Below are 22,856 nucleotides of genomic sequence, written 5' to 3'. Positions count from 1 at the left end.
GAAATAAGCATGATTTTTTTTACATGACACGTATTTGAAAAAGGAATACTTTTCAATAGGTCTGAGTCATGGCGGAGAGCCATCCTTCTAAATGTTTTCTGCCTGTCTTTCTGGAGATCATTTGGAAGACCTGTTTTTTCATGGAGCTTATGCAAGGGGAAAGTGCTCCATTCTTGACACAAAATCACGCAACCTTCTCTCCCTGTCAATCCTCCCCATTTCTGCTGCATAGGTAGTGATCACAACTGGTAACAAGCATAGCAGCAGCCATGTTTCATTATAAGTTTGCCTCTATGCAATCCTGACTGGTTGTACCTTTAACACATCTTGTTTGGAAAATAGCTTCATGTTCCTATTAGCAATGATGTTGAGAGTGTAGCTTCAGTCCGGTGGGGGACAAAGTGAGGACATTAAAGCTCAAATAAGAATTCTGCCCCCTCCTGAAATTTTCCTTCAGTCTCAAAATCACTAACATTGCAAAATGAAATACTGAAAATCATTCACACCTAGAACTCTTACATTTGCTGTGTGTGCATTTCCTTGGTGACTTTGTCAACCCTTTTTAAAAATTCTGCCATGCCTAAACTCTAAATGCTCAATTGAAATTTTAAGTTACTACAGTGCTAGACATTTGAGGACCGAAAGAAGATGTCATTTGGAGGATCAGTGCCTTCATTTTTCTTTTCCCCAGCTACACATCTGGGTGATATTATCTAGGGAATACAAAATGGTTCTGTGACATTTCTGAGAGAAAACAAAGCTAGTTCTGAATGTGGAAAATGTCAGTTCAAAAAGTATTGCCATTATGCTGGACTAGCTTTCTTTACTATCAGTGATGTCATCACATAGCCAAACCTGCTCTGCTGTGTGAAGATAGTAATATCTTAGGAAGAAAATTGATTTTCAAAACAGAAAATTAATCAAAAAAGGAGTCAATTAGAGATACAAAGAGTAAAAAAGAAAGGTAAACTTTGTGATGGTCCCTCAGGCAACAGTCAATTTCATCCACAATGCCTGTTTTTCACAGTGAAAATGCTGGCTGAAGTATCCTGGAGAATTCATCTCCACCATTTATAATCAAAAGAGTGCTAAATCAATTGCATTCCCCACTTCATCTCTACATGGTATACGTTAGCCAAAATAAAGTGGTTTCCCTTGTTCCTTCTACCTCATATATCACACTTATCCTTGCATGTTTTGAATCACAGATGGAGTGACAGATGGAGGCTCCAGAACACCACCGTTTCTCTGAATGGTATCATTAGGCATATATATGTATGATTGATAACCATCCTCAAGCACTTTTCAAGTAAATTATGGCCAAGATCTAAGTGCCAATGCTCCTTCTGTATGAATCCACTGAAAAGCTCTGATTGACTTTATTTGGAGATGAAGAAGAGTGCTCTTTATCTCATATAACCAGCCTGCAAAATGGCCATCAGTATCTCTATGCTACTCATCTCCCTAACCATATCACAAAATGCTTGCTTATTTCCAGTTGAGAACTTGCCATGTTCACTGGTTTCAGAGAATCCAAGTAAATCCATTCTGAGATACATGTCACACTGTATCATCTTCTGAGGCCTGTATCTGGTCTTCAAAATAGATGAGCTGATCTACTTCGAAACAGTCACTTGCCCGAGACACCATTTTTTCCAGGTATTCTCTGATTTCATCTTCACTTGCATTTTCCCGTCTTGCTTGGCGGAGGAACTCGTAAACATTTTCAAAGATTTCTGTTCCCAGTTTCTGAATAGCTGACCTGCCAACAGGAGGCAAATGCCAAGGCTAGATTATAAATAATGTATAAGAGCCCATCACTTACTATAATCGAAGAGATATCTGGCACATTTCTGTAACACGTCAACAAAATAGTTTCCTGGTATTAAAGGATGGAGATAGATAGATAGATAGATAGATAGATAGATAGATAGATAGATAATCTTGAGAAGCATATGAAATAAATGGAGACAGAATTCTGTCATCTAATTCTGTTAGATATTTTATCACAACAAACCAATGTATGCATGCACATTTACAACCTCTTTTTTTTTTTGTTTTACAAAACATACATTAAACAATTTTCCTAGAATAAGGGAGGAGAATGCTCACACTTTAGAAATAATTCTCTAGACATTCATCAAATAAGAGCAAGACTGTAGTTTAAAAGAAAAGAAAAGAAAAAGCATTTGTTTTCAGATAATAGAATCTCCATTTTAAACTGAGAATTTTGTACACTTCCTTAAAGGTACATCTGTGATCACCTAACATTTGTTTAAGAAAAGGTTTTAGATGAAGAGCGATAGATTGGCAATCATTAATTAATTTATAAATGGAAAGGCACACAGACCTGAGAAGAGCACCACCTCATGTTTCTGAAGATTTCTGAATTGTTTCCAACTTATGGTGGAGCTACCATAGGATTTTCTTGGCAAGGTTTGTTCAGCGGGGGTCTGCCATGGCTGCCCTCTAAGGCTGAGAGTGCATGACTTGCTCACTGGGTTTCCATGGCTGAGAGGGCATTCAAACCCTGGGCTTCAGAACCATAGTCCAACACTCAAACCACTGCAACATGCTAACTCTTCTGGAAATTACTGTCATTTTATTTCATTCCAGAACATATCTTAGCCTTGCCCCATACATGTGCTGCAATACTTCACCGGATCTCAGTGCAAGACTTTACTGGGTCTTTATTATTATTATTATTAACCTTTATTTATAAAGCGCTGTAAGTTTACACAGCACTGTACATCAATTTTTTAGTCAGACGGTTCCCTGCCCTCAGGCTTACAATCATAAGTCTTCTTATGAACCTGCAAGGACACTGAGATCTTCAGGGGAAGGCTACCATCACAGGCTTGCTTGCTAAAGATGTGAAAGAGAGCCTTTTCAGTGTCTGGTCCCAATCTTTGGAACTCCCTTCCATGGAAGGATAGGCTGGCCTCCTCCTTGCTTTCCTTTTGCTGGATAGGCAAAACGCTTTTTATTTCAGCAGGCTTTTAATATGTGATGGGACTCGGGAAGCTTTTCCATTGGGGTTTGTATGTTTTATTTAGTTCTTAACTTTTGTATGTTTTAAAATTATTTTAAGTTGTTTTAATTGTAACTATTTTAATAGTTTTTTTAAGACTGTGCTGTGGGTTCTGACTGAGTCCCTGCTGTGAGCTGCTTTGGGTCCCACTCTGGAAGAAAGGCAGCATATAAATGAAATATATAAATAAATGCAATTGTATGGCAAAATGGTGGCAGCTCTAGTCACATGGTATTATGATTCTCTTCTAAACTCTAGATGTTGCTGAGAGAAACTGTTCCTGTCAGCAGTCATGACACAGTTGGTCCATGCTGCTGCCTGATAAACTCACCAAAGATTGGGACTAAATTTATACAAATGGTAAGTGTAAGCTTACAAAAGAGGCCTAAGGATGGAGGCTGCTAGGAAACACCTTGCCCAGAGCACCCCTCAATAAGCCAGAGGCTGTGTCTGCCAATGCCAGTGTAACTATAATATAAAATAATATTCATAGCACATTTCAAGTATTCAGCATAGTGCACAGCTCCCCAAAAGAAAGTCATATGGCAGATAAGAGGTGAGGTGGAAAGGGCAGCAGCTACCTGAGACTGGGAGCTTGAAAGCATGTTTTTTTTAAGACTACAAATCTCACAATACTTCTAGCCACCACAGGCAGTAGCCATACAGGTTGGGAGCACTCTGGGAGCTGTATTCCAGGAAAGTAAGGCCCCATACAGACAGGCCAAAATAAAGCTGCTTCGAGTCACTTCAGAGGTATGCTGTTTATATAATGCATGCGTACTAAGAGTCCAGAAGCTGCACCAAAGCCACGATCCAGTCCTAAGGACTGGAGCACAGCTTTGGCACAGCTTCCAGACTCTTAGTATGAATGCATCATTTAAACAGCATATCTCCAAAGTGACTCAAAGCAGCTTTATTTTGGCCTATCTGTATGGGACCTAAGTTTTCCAAGCCCTGGGATTTCCCAATATCTGAAGTTAGATTTGAGTTGGAGGAACTCTAGCATAAAGTTCACATTCTTAGATTAGGAAAATCTTAAATCAAGTATGAATTTAACATACCACGGAATAGCTTTCATTAAGAGTTGAGTGCCGGGTCTAAGCAGTAATCATATGCTATTTATAATCAAAAGGTGAGTTCAACATGCTGGAAAGAAATGTGTTTTTCTTTAGTTCCATGCTTTTATTGAATGTTCTTTGCATCATAGGTGGTAATATTTCCAGATTGTGAACAGACCATGAACTACTAATATAAAAAATGAGAATTAACCTAAACAAGAACACTAAACTAATCATTATACTGAAACACAACCTGAGGAACATTCCCATAGAATTTAAAGATAATGTGAAAAATAGATTCCCACTATTAAGCCTAAGTGACCAGGAGTCAGGGTCTTTAGACTGAAGCCAGAGTCATTGTCAGGGAGAAATAAAAAAAGACATTGTCACAGCCAAAAAGAAAAAGAAGTCCCAATGGATGAGCAATGAAACTCTTTAAGCAGTTAAGGACAGACAAGTAGCAAAAGTAAAAGATAACAGAAACAGAGCCAGAACCCTGAATGCAACTGTTTAATGACTTGTGCGCAGGGACAAGGAACATTAGTATAATAATTAATTCAGAGAAACAGAAGGTGACAACAAAAGAGGGAGAACAAGAGATCTCTTCCACAAGATTTGAGAAATAAAAGGGAAATTTAAATCAAGAGTGGGGAAGCTCTGTGACCAGCAAGGGAACAAATTACATGACCAAATAGAAATAAATAGACAATGGAAACAATACACAAGAGAACTATATAAAAGAGATTAAAGGGTGACAGATTCAGTCAACGAAGAACCATATGAAGATGAACTTTCAATTTTAGAAAGTGAAATGGAAGCTGTATTCAGAACACTTTGGAGAAATTAATCCTCAAGATTACATACCATACCAATAGAGCTCCTTCAGTCTACAGAGGCAGAGTTCTGACATCTGAACACCATTGGCTTCATAGTTAATATAAATATTTGCTTTTCAAATTATTTGCTTTTAGGAGGAACATTTTCAGTTTTAATGCATGAATATATAAAGAGACATAAATAAAAAATATGATGGTGCCCCCCCTCCTGAAATAGAACTTTGCTTGTTAAAAATATTTGCTTAATATGTTTCTTTATTTGAAGGATGGTCCCTAGCCCCTGCTCCTGGAGTGGGGGAAACCTTGCAGAAGTAGAGTTTAATTTGCTACTAGGGATAAAAAGATTTTGCTATAGCTGCTGAATCAATTATGTATCACAGTGGAATAACAATACAAAACACTGGAATAATAAGATGAGGATGAAAGTGGGCTTGTGTGTTTGATAGACAGCCATCATAACCTTTCATCTGCATCATCAGAAAGAACATTAGCCACTGTGTTGAAATAAATTGTGGATTACTTTGCAGTTACAGAAGTGACTTTGCTCACAAAGCTTATTTAAAAAACTCTACAAATATTAAAAATAACACTGAGATACAAGAAATATCATCAAAAAACCTTTTGTCTTGCAATGATTGGAAGATTGGTGTACAGTTTAGGAGCTCACTAATATTACTCCTTTATGATTCAAAGTTGTCATTCTTCCATTGTAAACCACCTTCTGCTATGAAATGCTATCCTAGAGCACTACTTTAACTCTCCTACACACAGTGAGGCATTTTAGTCTCCCAACGGTCATTTTCTGTTGCAGAATCCTCACAGAATTAGACCTACATGTATAGGCATTCTGCAACATTATCAGGTAAACAGATGCAGACGATTTCTCCAAATTTCAGCTATTTGCCAGATACAGCCAGGACAAAAAAAGAGGCCCATTTATTTATTTTCATCCTTAGGGTACTTTTTAAAATCCTAGCTACTGTAAGATATTGCGACAAAAACAATGTTCCATGTCATTTTTTTTTTAAAAAATGGCCAAACAGATGTAGATGTGACATACTTTGGTTGGTTTTCTCTATTTTAACTCTCCTTTAAATCCTATTTGCCCGCTAGTGTGATAAAGCAGATAGTCACATCTATGATTGCAGCCATTGGCATGATCATAAATGCCTCTGAAACTCACCTTAAATCCAGCCAACTACACTGAGGGATAGAGGTCTTCAGATGAGTAGGTTATTGAAGGATGATAATCCAACCCCCCCCCCCCCCCCGACACTGAGGGCCTCGAGAAGTTACAAAAGAACTCAGCAGAAGTGTCTGCTTCTCCTCCTTGCACCATCGCATGCTGCAGAAAGGAGGCTGGACACTTCATCCTTCGCTGACCCACTCATCTAAGCTCTAGAACTCTGTGCTGCTGTCTGCATTTTAAGGTGGTTTAGGGAAGTCAGACTGAGAGATGGATCATAGCCACAATGTCATGGTAACATATCTGATGCAGAATCTTGGCTTATATTTTAATTTATCATTTAACTTTACTTTACTGCAGCTTATGTTTTCTGGCCCTGGGCACACCAACATTCCTTCGAGTTTGGGTCATTTCTACATTCTGCAATACTCTGATATTCTTAGTAGGGCCAGAAAACAATCCACAATTCAAATACTGAAAATGTTTTTATAATAGAACAAGCAGATACAGGGAGCCACAAGGCATGCTCCCACCCACTGTCATTATAGAACATGTGCCTAAATCTAATAATAATTCTGAATTAGAGGAGATCAACTGAATCAATTTAACTTATATATATGTTGACTTTTCAAATTCCTATTGATTCAATTAGTCTATTCCAGCTGGAAGTAACAATTACATTTAGGCTAAAGTTCTTTTCTTTTTTAAATCTTATTAGCTGTGTAAAGCCAGGTCTATGATGCTGTTTTGTTTTAATAGTATGAACTGCAACAAAACCAGTTGCTCTTTAGACACACAGAACTCACTCTCTTTCCCTTATTGCCCCTAAACCATATATTACATGAAAATAATTAACTGGACAACTAAAACAATATTGTGCTTAATATAATATGCAGTTGCGGACTTTGCCTTAATATAAAAACCTTGGATGCACTAACAACTGATAGAACCTTCAGTAGAAATTACAAAAACTGGACCCTTTTGGTCCCTTTTGCTTATGGAGATACTAGGCATAACCGTCAACATTTCACAGATGAAAACTGGGTCATATGTGGCCATGGTCTAATCTGCACTGCAGAAATAATGCAGTTTGATACTGCTTTGACTGCCATTGCTCCATTCTTTGGAATCAAGAGATTTGTAGTTTGTTGTGACACCACAGCTCTCTGACAGAGAAAGCTAAATATCTCACAAAACTACCAATGCCAGAATTCTACAGCATTCAGTCATGGCATTTAAAGTGGTGTCAACCTGCATTATTTCTGCAGTGAAGATTAGTAGTGATGTAGATCTGAGTTGATTGACTCAGACTCAGGTTGCTTCAATTACTCAGTTTGGACTCAACTGCGGTAAATGATAGACTGACTTGACTTGTGTATTTTTAGTGACCGACTTGCTGGCCTAACTCCAGAAACATCACATAATGGAAATGGCTTTCCTCCTTTGAACAGTGCTTCCAACTCACTGCTTTTTGCCTGTCATTCACATGATGCAAGCAATACTTCATATTTGCCAAAAGGTAAGCCCTCGCTTCCTATAGACCCCTGCCTCAAGCCCCTTGCCTAACATGTTTGCTGTTCTTCTCTGAGAAATGTGATCCGCATTCTGGGCTTGAAGTGAGTCTACTCAGTCTGTCCCTGCTGCACGTTGGAGGAGCCTTCTAAAGCTTTTCAAAAGCTTTAGAAAAATCCTACAACTTCAAACTCATTGTCTAATACATTTGCTGTTTCCCTCTGAGAAATGTGCCCCATACTATGGAGGTGAGTCTTGCCTGCTGCTCATAGGAAAAGCTTTAGAAGCCTTCTCCAATATGCATTGGGGACATGCTGCTGAGTAGACATCAACTTCCACATTAAGCCCAGAGCATAGCAAACATGTTTGGCAATGAGCTTGAGGTAGTGGTTGAGGTCTAGTCAGCATCTGTTCCCATTGCACATCAGAGGAGCCTTCTAAAGCTTTTTCTAGGAGCAGTAGACTTGAGACTTGACTTGAAAGTATCTTGTAAGGACTTAAGACTCGAAGGTAGAGACTTGAGACATGACTTGAGACTTGGAATAAAATATTTGAATGCATCACAGCAGATTAGACCCAAATTAGACCCAGAGGGTGGTCAAAAAGGTGTGGCCAGGCAACAAGAAGCAAAGTTATTAGTGAGAAACCACACACAAAAGTACTATTTTAAGAGAAACCCTGGAGTTTATGTACTGCGTTTAGGAAGGACAAGACTTCACTTTCTCTTCTCCATTCCTTCTACTGAGTTAATTGCATCCAGTCTGCTTTTGTAGTCTCAGCTCAGACTGCAGCGAATGAAGTAAACTGTTGTTGTTGTTGGGTAGTGTGAATGGGCTTAGTAGTATATTTTATTTTTATTTTAAAATCCACCACTGTTGTTTTCATGTGTCATGTAGCCACAGTTGCCCATGCCTGTTCAAGAATGTCATTGTACAGGCTTCCTATTCTCTTCCAGTTCTGCAATCTTTTTGTGCATGCTCTTGAGAACATGTGGGGGGAAAAATGCCTTGAGCACACAAGGAGGCAGGCCAGCCTTGAACACCCAAGACCTCTGAGTCACTGTATGAAGTAGTATGCATACATCAAGACTATGCTGAAATGTCAGTTCATCCATCTGATTTAGCCTTGGCTGATTTACAAGACTGGGCATTTATTAAGAACATCCACAGGATATATGAAAGCAAGACAAGAAATTAATGCAAAGAAAGCTCACACTCCCTTAGCTAACAGAAGCAGACCTTCCTCCCAGCTGAATACATATTTTTCCAAATACACAGGACACACTCTGGAGGCCCTCACCTTCAGGTCCCCTAAACTGGAAACCAACTATATCGAGTGACATCACTAGCCTTGGTGTCATCTGGTGCAGAGGGCTGCTGGAGGCGGTGGCAGCTGGCTCTACTCCCTCTCTGCCTTGCTCACCTGCCCCCCCTTCCTGACCGACCGCCCAGATCCTGCAAAGTGTGTCAGGATGTGGTGGTATCGGCAGACTCCTCTGCCTGCCCTCCCTGGCCTCTGCCTCGCTCACTCACTTGGCCACCTGCTCAAGCAGCTGGGGGCAGCTAGGCAAGTGAGCCAGCAAGAGGGGATGGAAGGAGCACACTTACTTCACTTCCTCTGCTGCCTCGGCTTCCTTCTTGAGGAGACAGCTGGGGGCAGCAGATCAGTCTGCTGCCTCAGCTTCCTCTTCACCGAGGGACCTGCAGCAGTGAAGCACCCATGAGCAATAGCAATAGCAAGTACATTTCTATACCAGTGCACTTAAGCACTCCCTAAGCAGTTTACAAAGTGTAAGCTAATTGCCCCCAACAAGCTGGGTACTCATTTTAGCAACCTCGGAAGGATGCAAGCCTGAGTCGAGCTAGAGCCCCTGGGCTGGTATTGAACTTGCAACCTTATGGTTTGTGAGTGAGTAGCTGCAGTTCAGGCATTTAACCACTGTGCCACCAGTGCATGCTTGCCTCTTTCCTCCTGCTTCCTCTCTTGCCTGCCCCCTTCTGGTCCCCCACTGCCTGGCCAGGCCCAGAAAGAGCTGTTGAATAGTTGCAGCCTACCTAGCTATCCATGCTGTCCTGTGAGATGAAAATAAACAGAATGACAGTAGCGAAGTTCACATTGCTGAAGAAGGATACTGCAAAATTACAGCAGATGCAATTCAGAATTGCTGAATTTTAAAAAAATGTTCTTTCATTAGAAAGAGAGTTTGTGTCTCTGACTCTAGGCTAACACTTGGAAGCCACTTTAGTTCATGAGAGGTATCAGGTGATAATTTCCAGAATAGATGTCTGCAAATGTTTGGCGAACAAGAACGCCCGCTGCTGGTGTTTCTTCTGGCTCTAGGTCAGAAAACAGGGTGTTCTGGCACAAAGTGGGAGTGGCCTTGGACCACTGGGTTTATAGTTTCTTTGTTCCTTGCAGATCGAGCCCGTCACCTATACCAACCTAGAGCCTGGATAGGTGTTTTTCTTCCTTTTGAAAGCAGTGCAACAAACCATCAATTAAAAAAAAAACAAACCAAAAAACAAACAAAAAAAAAACCCAACAAAAAAGTAAGTTTATTGCTTTCCCACCTGCTGTCCCGGCCAGTATGAATTGACAGAAATCCACCATGTCACTCTGCATTCATCATGATGAATGTTACCACCATGCCCTAGTGGATGTGGAAAGTCAATTGCCACATATGTCTTCATAAATGACTACAGAAACACTTGAGCCAGGAAAATTCCATGTAAGCCACTTGTCTCAGAAATACCACAAAAGGTCTCATGCAGTGCCAAACTAGATTTAAAAAATGTTGAGCCCCTAAATCATGACACTTTTAAGAGGCCACATAGCATTATCAAAAATATGTAAAACTTGAAATTTTCTTGGGAGAGCTAAACATAGAGGCCCCTCATAAACTGAGGCTCTAAAGCACTGGTTCCCAAATTTTGGTCCTTTATGTGTTTTGGACTTCATCTCCCAGAATCCCTGACTGTTGGCTAAAATGACTGGGGAGCTTATCACATGAACTTTAAAAATGTCTCAAACCTCCTGGGCTACAGCTGGAACACAGGATGGAGGCCGGAAACCTTCCTACTTTGAAAAAATGCTGGTGGATTGCAGCTGGGACCTGGCTTGGACCCAGGCTGATGGCGGGTGGCAATTAGGTGGCAATTCAGCATGTGATAATCCCTGCCTCCATCCCACATCCGGTTTTAAAGTTCATGTGATAAGCTCCTGGGGATTCTGGAAGTTGAAGCCCCAAACACCTGGAGGACCAAAGTATGGGAACCACTGCTCTAACGTGTAGCTTACTTAGGCTTTGCATAAACCCAGCCCTAGTGCAGCATGTCAGTGACAGGTAACCATTAGGGGTGGGGAGGGCAAATCTACTGCACTTGCTGGAAAAAAAAGGATTTATTTATTTATTTATTTATTTGCCTGAAATGCTTCCTATGGAGCAATTTCACCATATTTGTGGCCCCCTCTGAGCCATTTTCAGCTCAGGAAAAGCCCCTTTTCTAACAGGAAGTGACCCAGAAGTAAATTTCTGAATCACATCTTATTAGAAAAAATGTTTTATATTCCTGCCTTTCTCCCAAAAATGAGACCCAAAGTGGCTTGCAATCCAAGTTAAAACAAAACAGCTAAAAGAATATAGAGTACAAAAGTGTAAAGCCCATTAAATAACCAAACCAATTAAAACTGATTTAAAACAGCTAAAAACACATTGAAAACATAGTACAGCAAAACCTTGAAACATTCTTCTGTCCCACAGTCAAAAGATGAAGGCCTATTTGAATAAAAAGGGTTTTGTCTTCTGGCAAAAGACACTATTTGGAAAGTCCCCCTTTTTAATAGTAAAGTCCTACCCATGGTTCAATGGAACTTTATTTCTAGATCAGTGTGTACAGCTTTCCTTCACATGGATTACAGACCACCTCATGACAAAATTGCAAAGTTTTTCTTCACTTGGTTGTCAGCTGACCTTAAAGATCATGCAGTGCTCAGTCGATTACTTCAATATGACCTTTCTTTCTGAATTTTTAAAACAAATCATACATTTGATGTCAAGAGTATATGCACTAGAGCCTTATAGACACAACCCCTGTGAATTTTAAACAGGAGTGGCATGGTCATTCAGTGCAGAGCAAGAGGAAAACACCCAAAGCACCAAATGTCTTTCTTCTGCAGTTTCTGAAAGACAGTTTTACTTACACTCAGCAGGTAATGCTAAGGCCTTCTGCCGGATCCTGGCATGCTGCTGAGTAGAAGACACTGGAGGCTGACTGAGAGGCATTCACTGCTGTGCGGCAAGATTTTAATTTACTTAAATGCTGGTCTATGAAAGCTTTTTCATTTTGCCCATCCGCATTTTTCTTGAATTTTTAAAACTGCACTGTAAAGTTCATGGCCATTAAACTCTGACTTATTGTATGCATTCTTTGGTGTCTTTGTAAAGGCACATGAAACACTATGTATTTAGAGTCATTTTCTTCCTTTTAGTGCTTTTCTTTCTTTTGATTCTATCACTGAAAGGAGAAAGATATAAATGCTAAGCCTATTATGTATGTCTCCTGTTATTCTGCAGTCAGGCATACAGCAATGGCCAAATCATAATGCTGCGAAAGAGTCCTGAGAAGAAAGGCAGCCTGTAAAAAATGGTGGGAGTTTCAGAAATACAAAGCCCTGTTCGTCAACCAAAGGATTGCTAGAGCAACTTGCAAGTCCAGGAATATTTTACTTCTGAGTATTGATTAAGCAAAAGCTTTTGGAGTTCAAAATGTAACTGAATACATCTATTGATATTTCAGAAAGTCCAGGATTTTCATTGGCTGCCCCGTGTGGGACAGGGAGATAGTGGGAACTGCTGTTTTTCCTACCTGTAGGGAAGGCAGTGGTCCTAGGGTACTCTTTAGGGAACTAAGCAGTAAGCTGGAAGAGACTTAAGGTCAGTTAGCAAGGCTGACATGGCCCAGTGCAGGGGCCTCTCGGGGAGGAGAGACATAAGAAGAGAAGTCATCCCCAGGTAATTCAGGTAAGTCACTCCCAGGTAATTCAAGGAAACCTTGCAGGTAGTATCACCCACTATCAACTAAAGGTCCTTCTATACTACACAATTATAGCACCATATTCCACTTTAACTGACATGTTTCCATAATAATGAATCCTGGGGTGTTCAGTATAGGGAGAAGTTTTTTTAGAATATTCAGCCAAAAAGCTATAGTGCCTCATCAAACTACAAACCCAAGGATTCCATAGAATGCAGCCATGGTAGTTAAAGTGAAATCATATTGTATAGTGTGAAAGGGTTGCAGAACGTAAGTCCCCTTTCACAAATGTGGGATACATTTACAAAGAATGTAAGGAAATTACTAGAGAATATCCCTTCATACCTCCATACTATACAGTACGTGCTATACTGTATAATGTACACACTATACTGTAAAATTGAAATTAAATAATCCCCAGGCAGGAAATATAAACTTCCAGTTGAAGCAATTTGCTTCCTATAGTCTGCAATCCTCTGTCCTTCCTTTGCAGATTAATATTTACTTACTAATTTGTACATATGTTTATAAATTATTTATCTGTAAATATTAATGTTTACTAGTATCTGTAAATATAAATATTTACTAGTATCTGTAAATATAAATATTTACTAACAGTCTTTAACTCTGTTGATGGGATTTTCAATAATAACTAAAAATTTGCACTGTAATAAACAATCAAATGCACAGTTACAATCTCCAGTTTGCAAAACCACAGTCCAAAGTTTGTGTAATTTTAAGGTACAGAAAATGCATAGGTTTGAACAGAGTCATATGGGCTAGTTTCAAATTTTCACCCAACAGATAACAGGCTCAGATAATAATTCCACACATCTGATATTGCAAGCTATCGCTGAGAATCAGAGCAATTCCTATCCTTAAGTCCTGCTTCTTTTGTCCATTTGCAGCTTTCCCCCTGAACTCCTAAGAAAACTCAAAACTGTTTGATGAAATTTGTTTTAAAATAGGGCAGTCTGGAAGAACCAAAACTCTCCTACGTATTCAGTCCTTTTGCTCTTGCATATCCCAATAGAAGCAGACAATTCCCTTGCCCACTCCAATTTTCAGAGGGAATAGCCTTTGCCAAGCAAATACATTACAAATACTTTGAGTCCAAATCAAATTAAATATTAGAGAGTTATGATTTAGTACATAATGGTACAGATTAACTGCTATCTTTCAAACTCTCTCACCACTAGAAGAATGTCCATCAGTTCTCTAGCATATTAAGACTATCTGCAGGTCTAGCTACCGCTATGGTGCAAGGATGAAGGAGCCAAGGACAACAGCAAGTGACCCCACAAACAAATGGATTGGAAATGAAATGACCACAACTTTATTGACATTACATTGCATATGCATGAAGCATGGTGTGAGACAGAGATGGAACTTGGGTGCAGAACGACCCAACCCAACTCCGCCTTCTGACACAGCAAGAGAATGGTGACAAGGAAGCCACTTGGGTAGTTCTCTTGCCACCTGGGATGAGGCAGTTAATGACCCACAAGTTTAGGTTACCATTACAGTGGTACCTCGGGTTACGAAATTAATTCGTTCCGCGGCTAATTTCGTAACCCGAAAAACCTTCGTAACCTGAATTGCCATAGGCGCTAATGGAAAAAATAGCTCTCTGCTGCCCTCCGGTGGCGGAAAATAGCGCCGAGGTTTTTTCGTAACCCGAAAAAACCTTCGTAAGCCGAAACAATAAATCCCTATGGGATTTTTTCGTATCCCGAAAAATTCGTAAGCTGGGTAATTCGTATCCCGGGGTACCACTGTATATCTCCCCTATGATGTCCCAAAATTGGATACCTCCTGTGGGGATGGCAAGTTTCAAGCCAAACTCTTAAATCAAGCTAGATCTTACCATATACCACATCACCCAAAATTGTGACAATGTATGACATAGAGACAGAACAAGTAAATTGCCAAACATCACTGATCAACTAAGTTGAAACTATTGTTTCAAAACTATATCGTCAAACTATAGTGGGTGGGTGGGAAGGCAGTCTAAGCTATAATGACTTGCCCTGAATTTATACTTTCCAAATGGACCTAACTGAAGCCTTCAGTGCCAGGGAAGCAGCTGGCAATTGGCTGACTTCCCAGGCCCAGAAAACAATTCAAGGGAGCCTGGGAAGAAGACACCACAATGGAAGAGGAAAATATTGGCTCCATTCATCCCTGCCCATTGCTGCAGTCTACATGTTATTCTAGAGTTTGTGGCATTGTCAGGGCACTTTCTCTCTCTCACTAATGGATTAGAATTTACAAGTGGCTCATGATGGGAAACTATGGCTGACTGAATAGAAGAATGCCCTGGTTAAGATAATAAAAGTTAATGTATAATTTCACATTGTTTAATACTCCTGCTGCCTTTGCTTCACATTACTAAAATACAAGCAAAATACAAAACTGGTTTAGTTGGGTGACGATAAACCCCACAGATTTCTGTTGCTGAAGGCTATGAGAATTTAGTCTAAAACCTCAGGCATAGAATGCGATGAAATGTGATCATTCTCTTATATATTAATGCATATGACAATTATTCCTTATCTATCTATCTATCTATCTATCTATCTTGACATCATGCATTATAAAATCAGATCCCTGCTGCATCAGACACAACCAGTTGTGTATGGGAAATTCACCAGGAAAGCTCTATATCATATTCGCCAACAGCTGAGGTAGAGAAACACTCACCCATCCTGATAGTAGAGATGACTAGCCATCTTGACTAGTAGCCACTGATGGCCTTAATCTTCAAAGACAGCAGAAAAGAGAAAAAGGACAGTCCTGACTATGAATATTTAAATAGGCAGGAGTTTCACCCATATAACACAGAAGTGAAGAATGGCCAGTTCTGAGAGAACTACAAACTGTGATCTTACTTCAAAAGAAATGAAAGACATTGTGCAAAGCTCATGAGAATGATTCTGATGCATTACTTAACCACTGAGTATTAGCTGCTGTAGCAAAGTATTAGAATGTAAATGAATATGCTGGATCAAAGTTACTTTTGTTCTAATGTCTTGCAAAAGCCAACATTCCTGTCTACAGCTAACATTTTAAAAGGCGACTTACTCCCTCATACGTCTCAGCTTGGTTGCTGCCATGGTGTCGTTGAGAGCTCTTGATCCCTTGGGTCTCAGTGGAGTCATTTTGGTGGCAGTTCCAGTACCTACAAATCAATGCAAAGATGCACATGCTCATTCACCCTCGTCACTCCTGCAAATCTAATCCTGTGCTCCTCAAGGGCAATCAAGAAAGGGGGAGCAGTCACCTTTGTCACAGGAAAATGCTGCATTAATTAAAGATGGATTAGCTTATTAAATACACATTAGGGGAACTTGCTTGAGTGGGCAGACAAAGCACAATACTGTACCCATTTTCCATTCAATAGTGCATACTAAAACATCACAGTGCTCTGTAAAGGAGACTTTTTCTTGCATAACTCCTATGGTAATGACAAACTGCATAACAAAACACTTTTGAGTATCTCCTTTGCCACCCTCTGCCCAGATATTTACAGAAAAAAGATTCCCCCCTCCCATGTCACAACTTCTTTTTTTATAGATGCATATAACAAAGCTGCTATAATGTACCCTGGCATGAAATTTTGAGTAGAGTGGACAATACTTCCATAGCGTACTAGGCATGTCCTACCCTCATTTTCATATAGATTTCAGACTGCATGAGGGTTCTATTCTGAGCTATTATCCTGATTTAAACTGTACATTGCACCCAACAATCACCATTGGTATCAATGTGAGCTTTAATTCTGATTGCTGTGCCAGGAGGGGGGTAATTTGAGTAAAACATCTCCTATCCCAATGAAGTTATGATAAAAATTGCCCTTGCTGCTTTATATATCATTTTTTAAAATTCCAAGTTGGTTGCTAACCCAACAATAAAAGTAATGGCTCGTGTTGTTCTCAGTCTTGACAGTAACAGTGAGAGGCATCTCATAGTTCTGTGGAATTGGCTGTCCAACAGTGCTGTTTTGAACAAAGATTCTGTAAATGAAAGTAAGATGATATATGGGACACAAATCTGAGAGGGAAAAAATGTATAAGGCATTTCACATTCTGGTGTTGTGAACAATTCTGATATGAAATTGGCATGGTGATGAATTGCATGTCTGTTGTTGGTGACAATCCTGCACCTTGTGCATTTATTCCCTTGAAATCGGTGACATCCATTTGACTATTGCTATCATTATTTTATGTTTTGTTTTTTTAAAGAAGAAAATGAAGTATTGTACTCAAATTAATTACACTACAAGAGCAACTGATGTGAAGCCTGTGAGCTCTGTACAAGTTTCCAACAGTTCATGTTGTCCCATGCTGAGGTCACACAGGAACCACACAGCAACCATCTTTTTTCCAGAAGTACAGTGGTGCCTCGGGTTACGAAAATAATTCGTTCCGCGGCCACTTTCGTAACCCGAAAAGCCTTCGTAAGCCGAAAACCCATAGGCGCTAATGGGGAAAAAGCCGCGGCTCTGCCGCGGCTCCATTTAAAATAGCGCCGGAGTTTTTTCGTAACCCGAAAAAACTTTCGTAACCCGAAACAATAAATCCCTATGGGATTTTTTCATATCCCGAAAAATTCGTAACCTGGGTATTTCGTATCCCGAGGTACCACTGTACAAATGCAGGGGTAGCCATTTTGATCATAAGACTAATTCCAAAGTATATGTAATCAAAGTCTATTTTGTGGCAATATTTTTTATCAGCTCAACCCAAAAGAAACAAAAAAATTTAAACAAGCTTTCAAAACCACCAGAGGGAATAAATGGTGAATGGATGCAGTCTGGGGACTTAGTGGATATATAACAGGAGAGAATAAATATAGAGGAATGTAATGATTGTGACCATTATTTTCATGCTTTTGTAACTCCAAATTTATGCCCCACAATTCTGAGATACCTAATCTTCCAATTAATTTAAGATACTGTAATCCTCCAATTATTTTGAGAGCATAACTAAGAAATTTTAATCAAAGAGTGGCCTTGTTACTGCATCAGTTACCAATGAGACTACGAAGAGAAGCCAAGCTGAGGAATCTTGTGAAACTACCACCCAAGAGCTTATGTAACTATTCTAGAAGGATCCAAAGATGCACTACGCAAGTGCAAATAACCCGTGTGTGTCACAGAGACCATAAAGAACCATAACTGCCCAAGAAGCTACATGTACAAGCTAATGTTTTTTGACTATTAAAGGGACGAGGGAATTACTTTTCTCTACACTAGCCGTTATGTGCCTTTAAAGATAGAGTGTGCATTTAAAGTCCAAAAAATCTTGCAAAACTGACTTTAGGTTATTTATGTTTTCTTTTAATCCACCAAGGATAAATTGGGATTATTGTCACTGTCCTAATGTAATTGCTGTATCTTTCAGTAGACAGATATATCTGCTTCTCTCTGTTTGTAAGTGGTTTGCATGCCCTTATCTGAGCAACTCCCAAGTGGTTTCACTTATGTAATCCTTCATCTTTTTATAATCTGAAATTATGTTATTAAAAATAGCATTCTCACCTTTTTTGAGGCCTCAGCCTCAGTCTAAATGCTTTCTTTGAGATATATATATATGCACACACACATACACTGTCAAACACAAAATTAGGTCCCTTTCCAGTAAGTATGATCTTGCAGAAATTGTTTTGCAGAGTGAAAGATCTGAGATTATAGTGGACAGTTTATGACATTAAATGACAGGTCAGTTTATTTGATTTTAAGAAGTTTTCCGGCTGTATGTGGTGGAAGGGCTTTGTGAACACAACAACAATAACAACCACCCAGCGATATTACTACAAAGAAAATATCTGGAAAGTATCAAGGGCTGCTGTGAGAGCACAAGGAGGAACTGCATGGACAACAAAGTGGTGTTATAAAATGGACTTCTTTTTTCTGGTCCTATCACAAACTCATGCAACCAGCCATTGCCACAAATCCTCACGTGTCCCAAAATGAAGAGCAAAGAAACCAACAGCGAGCAGAAGCAAAGGGACCACACTTCTGAAATTAGGGCAAGATACAATCCTTAGGACAAATCCAGAAAACTTGAATTAACACCACTTCCAACTATACACCAAAGATAGGACACATTGCCAGTTAGATGCATACATGTGTTTCCAGATCTGAAGATGCCCTCAAGATTGTTTAATTAATACATAAAGCCCTAAACAATTCAGGAACACATTACCTGAAAACCTGCCTTCCTATTTATAGATCTAACGGGCCTTTTCAAAAGGCCATCTAAGGTGATGGCTTTGCTTCTGGTAACACAGCTGCTCAACTACCATCTGACAATGAAGCAGAAGCAACATTTCTTGAAACGACTTCCTTGCTTTTTCTTAATTTTTGTTTTTGCATTAAGTTTTGTTAATGTTATATACTCTTTTATTATTTTGAGTCTACTGTGATTCTGTTGTTCTAAACTGCATAGTTCATCATTCAGCCCTCCAAATGTTTTTTTTGGACTGTAGCTCCCAGCATTCTTCACCATTGGCTATGCTGGCTAGGGCTGCTGGGAGGTGTAGTCCAACAACAGCTGGAGAACTGCACAATTACTACCCTAGCATAAATATCATTTTATGAAAATTATAATATATTATAGTCTGAAAATTATACCAAATAAATAAAATTCAATAATGTTCATCCTTTTAAATAAAATTCAGTAATGTTCATTTTTTTAAAGATGTGCAAACAGAATATACATTTTTACATATATAACTGAGCAAGATAACGGAACCCTTCTTGGAGTCACATGCTGACCATCTTGCACTAATGTAACTCTGGAAGTAGCTATTTGTAGACACCAAAGTAGCTGGGTCAGACTCTGATCAGACAAAGTGGCTTCCAGCCATCACTTCATTCCTGTTGGTGCTGTTTAAGTAAAACAAACAAACAAACAAACAAAAATTATGCTCATCAGAAATTGCTAGTGTTTAATCATTGCCTTTCACTTTCTTATTTTCTACCTCAGGAAGTATGCAGGAATATTTGTAAGCCACACTATACTGTTGCATCACTACTGAACTGCATTTTTTTTAAAAACCAGGGGTGAACAACCATGGAAGGCCCCCATCCTTGACCAGCCACAAACCACAACAGTCCCTCCTGATGAAGCCAATAGTGACCAGAAGGTTACTCTCTTTTTTATTTAACAAGTAGTAGTTTGGCTAAAAAAATAGTTCAAGGGCACACTTTGTTTTAGAGGAGAATTATAGCCTCTTGAGCTAGCTAGGGTTCTCCTTTTTTCACCCCTTTCCGCTAATTGGTGTGTATGTCTCTGTGTGTTTATGTGTACTATAGGAGCCATATGTAGTCTGTGGGCCACATGATTCCCACTCATGGATAAGAACTACTGGCAGTTACGCTCTAAACTCCTCACCTCAGTAGAAAATCTATCTGTAGATATCTTGCAATGTGAAAGCTGATCCAACAACTACATCGTTTTATTAACTAAAGGGGAAAAGTACAAGTTGATCTTGATTTAATATCACAGATTTGTCCTTGAATGATTGCTGGCAACTCAAAATATTCTTGTCAAAATCTAGATGTTCAATCAGCAAAACAAATGCCAAAAGTAAGTCTCACTAATATTGTGAAACAGACTGCAACTCATGTAAATATCTATGATCACAAAGCAATTATGTGGTAATAAAATGGATGCCCTTTGCTATAAACTACCTACATGCTCTGCTTTCAAAACCACTTCCAACAAACATTTATACCATAAAATTAGTAGGGAGAAGAGATACATCTGTGCAACGTATGCCATCTAACTGTTACATAATTTGAGGCACTGTAGAAGACATAAAACAATTTCATTTGGCCATTCTTTATAATAACTACATTGCATTTTATTGCAACTTGTAATCAGTAAATATTTAATGAATGTTAGCATTCATTAATGTTAATGAACTGAAAATTGATATTTTAAAATTCAACACCCCCCCTTAAAGAAATACTATTTAGACCTCTCATACACCAAGTACTGTATAATGTTAATTTGTATGGATATTGAAATTATTTAACTTAATTTACTGAGAAAGAAAGTGGTAGGTGGAAGAGGGGAGGATGGGAATTCAGCCCTAGTAAACTAGTGTTTGATTGTGAAACACCAACTTTTACGTCAATACGGTAGCATTACTACAACCCTTCCAAATATACATTTAATATGTCCAACGTCTTGCTATATGTAGCTAATATGCACTAAACCTATGCTAAAAAAGGCCTACATCCAACAGGTCCCTGAACATTTTTGGCAACTGGATAGGACATCTGCGTGAGCATCCTAATTCAAAGATACCATCATATCAATGATATATTCAAGTTTTTTTACTCCAGATCTCAAGTGAAGTCTCAAGTCTCTACATCCAAGTCTCAAGTGAAGTCTCAGGTCCTTGCAAGATCTGAGACTTGAGTCAAGTCAAGTCTCAAATCTGAGAGATACGTTAACAGGAAAAAAGCAGGGGGGGGCATATTTCTCAGAGGATAATAGCAAATATGTTAGGCCTGATGTCTGCTCAGCAGACTGTCTTCACTGCACATAGGAGGAGCCTTCCAAAGCTTTTCAAAAGCTTTAGAATGATCCTTCTGCCTGAAGCCAGTTTCTTAGCACATTTGCTGTTCCTCTTTGAGAAACGTGCCTCACACTCTGGGGCCAGATCTTGCATGCTGCTCAAAGTGAATGAGGCCAGCAAGTGGGTTGCTAAGAATATACAAGCATTTATATCATTTATCGCCCAGTAGAGTCAGAGTAGAGTCTGAGTGGAGTCCAAGTCGAGTCACTGCAGCAACGCGAGACCAATTATGTCTGAGTCAATTGACTCAAGCCTACATCACTGCCATATACTTGTTAGGCACATACACTTGCAATATTTGAGAAGAAATATTTAAGATGAGAATGCCCATAAATAATACTTAGTTTAAGATCTAGAATGTGCTTGAAAACAAACAACTAAATCCACAAAAGGCTGTTAATACATCGCTGGAAAGTGGAAAAATCAATATGTTGTGTATAGATTTAACAAAAGTAACAAAATGAGAACAAAGAACATTACAAGAGAACCATACAAGAAACGACACGTATAGCATTTAGTATTGCAATTGTTTGCTTTCAAGCATTTCTTGAACCTTTGTTTTCAACTGCTGTCCTTTGCGATTACTGTTTCTTTGCTTCAGAATATGAAAAAACATAATAAAATCAGCTGTGCTAGATTTAGACCCAAGGTGTATCTAGTTCAGCATTCTGTTTGCATAGTGGCCAATCAGATGGCAATGGAAAGCCTGCAAGCAGAACAAGAAAGCAACAGCTTTTTCCTCCTTGTGTTCCCTAACTATTGGAATAACAAAAACATAGAACTTATAACTAGAAGGACTGCAAGGGCCATCTTGTCCTTTCTGTACTGGAATGCACAAAACTAGACTTTGTTTTAATTTTTTTCTCAGCTGGTTTGAATTTCTTGCCAGGAGAGAGGCAGAGTATGAATAAAATAAAATAAAATCCCCTGAGAGATGGCCTCCAACCTCTGTTTAAAGCTCTCCAAAGAAGGAGTCCACTATTCTCCAAGGCAGTCAATAGAGTGGCAGTCAAGGCAGATGGCTGTTTACTGTCAAACAGTTCTTATAGTAAAAAATAAAATCATTCCTAATGTTTGGGGTGGAATGTCTTTTTTTCTAATATGAAACCACTGGTTCCTGTTCTAGTCTCTGGAGCAGTAGAAGAAAACAAGCTTGGCCCTTCTTCTACATTACATCTATATGATATTGCAGTATAGCCATAATGTCACCTCTCAATCTTATCTTTTCCAAACTAAACACACCCATATCCCTAAGTCATAGGGCTTGTTTTCCAGATCTTAGACCATCTTGGCTGCCCCCCCCCTAGCGTTTGATAACTGGAATCCTTTAAAAAATGCCAAATCCCCTTTTAAAGTTGTTCACATTGCAAACAATCATGGGCATAGTCAGGGAGGACTAGACTATCTCAGGATCTTCTCAGTATTTACACATTTATCCAAAACTCTGTACAAGACCCACATACAGGTTATAAATGTGGAGCTTCTTTTCAGAGGTCACATGTTTGGCTCAAGAAACACGGCTCCTGGAGGTGAAGGAAAAAGATTATATCACTTGCTCCCATTTCTACAACCTACAGAAGCTGACCTGACTGGCAGCTGATTCTC

General features: G+C 39.3%; 1 protein-coding gene across 2 annotated transcripts in view; it reads right to left on the bottom strand.

The window, feature by feature from the left end:
- Positions 1–1,161: 1,161 nt before the first annotated feature.
- NEK11 (NIMA related kinase 11) overlaps positions 1,162–22,856 on the bottom strand; it is a 109,637-nt gene continuing 87,942 nt past the window's right edge. The window contains exons 16-17 of one of the 2 annotated variants that reach the window (XM_042477344.1): positions 15,741–15,837; positions 1,162–1,762 (exon numbers count right to left, since the gene is read on the bottom strand). In XM_042477344.1, the coding sequence (XP_042333278.1) occupies positions 1,561–1,762; positions 15,741–15,837 (299 nt within the window). In that variant the 3' untranslated portion in view covers positions 1,162–1,560. Of the gene's footprint in view, positions 1,763–15,740; positions 15,838–19,414; positions 19,549–22,856 lie in introns of those variants that run through there. The other variant, XM_042477345.1, reaches the window with a different exon arrangement.

Source organism: Sceloporus undulatus, chromosome 6, assembly GCF_019175285.1.
Source record: "Sceloporus undulatus isolate JIND9_A2432 ecotype Alabama chromosome 6, SceUnd_v1.1, whole genome shotgun sequence".
Classification (NCBI taxonomy): domain Eukaryota; kingdom Metazoa; phylum Chordata; class Lepidosauria; order Squamata; family Phrynosomatidae; genus Sceloporus; species Sceloporus undulatus.
The sequence above is the reverse complement of the archived record's forward strand: the minus strand, read 5'-3'. Positions and strand labels throughout refer to the sequence as shown.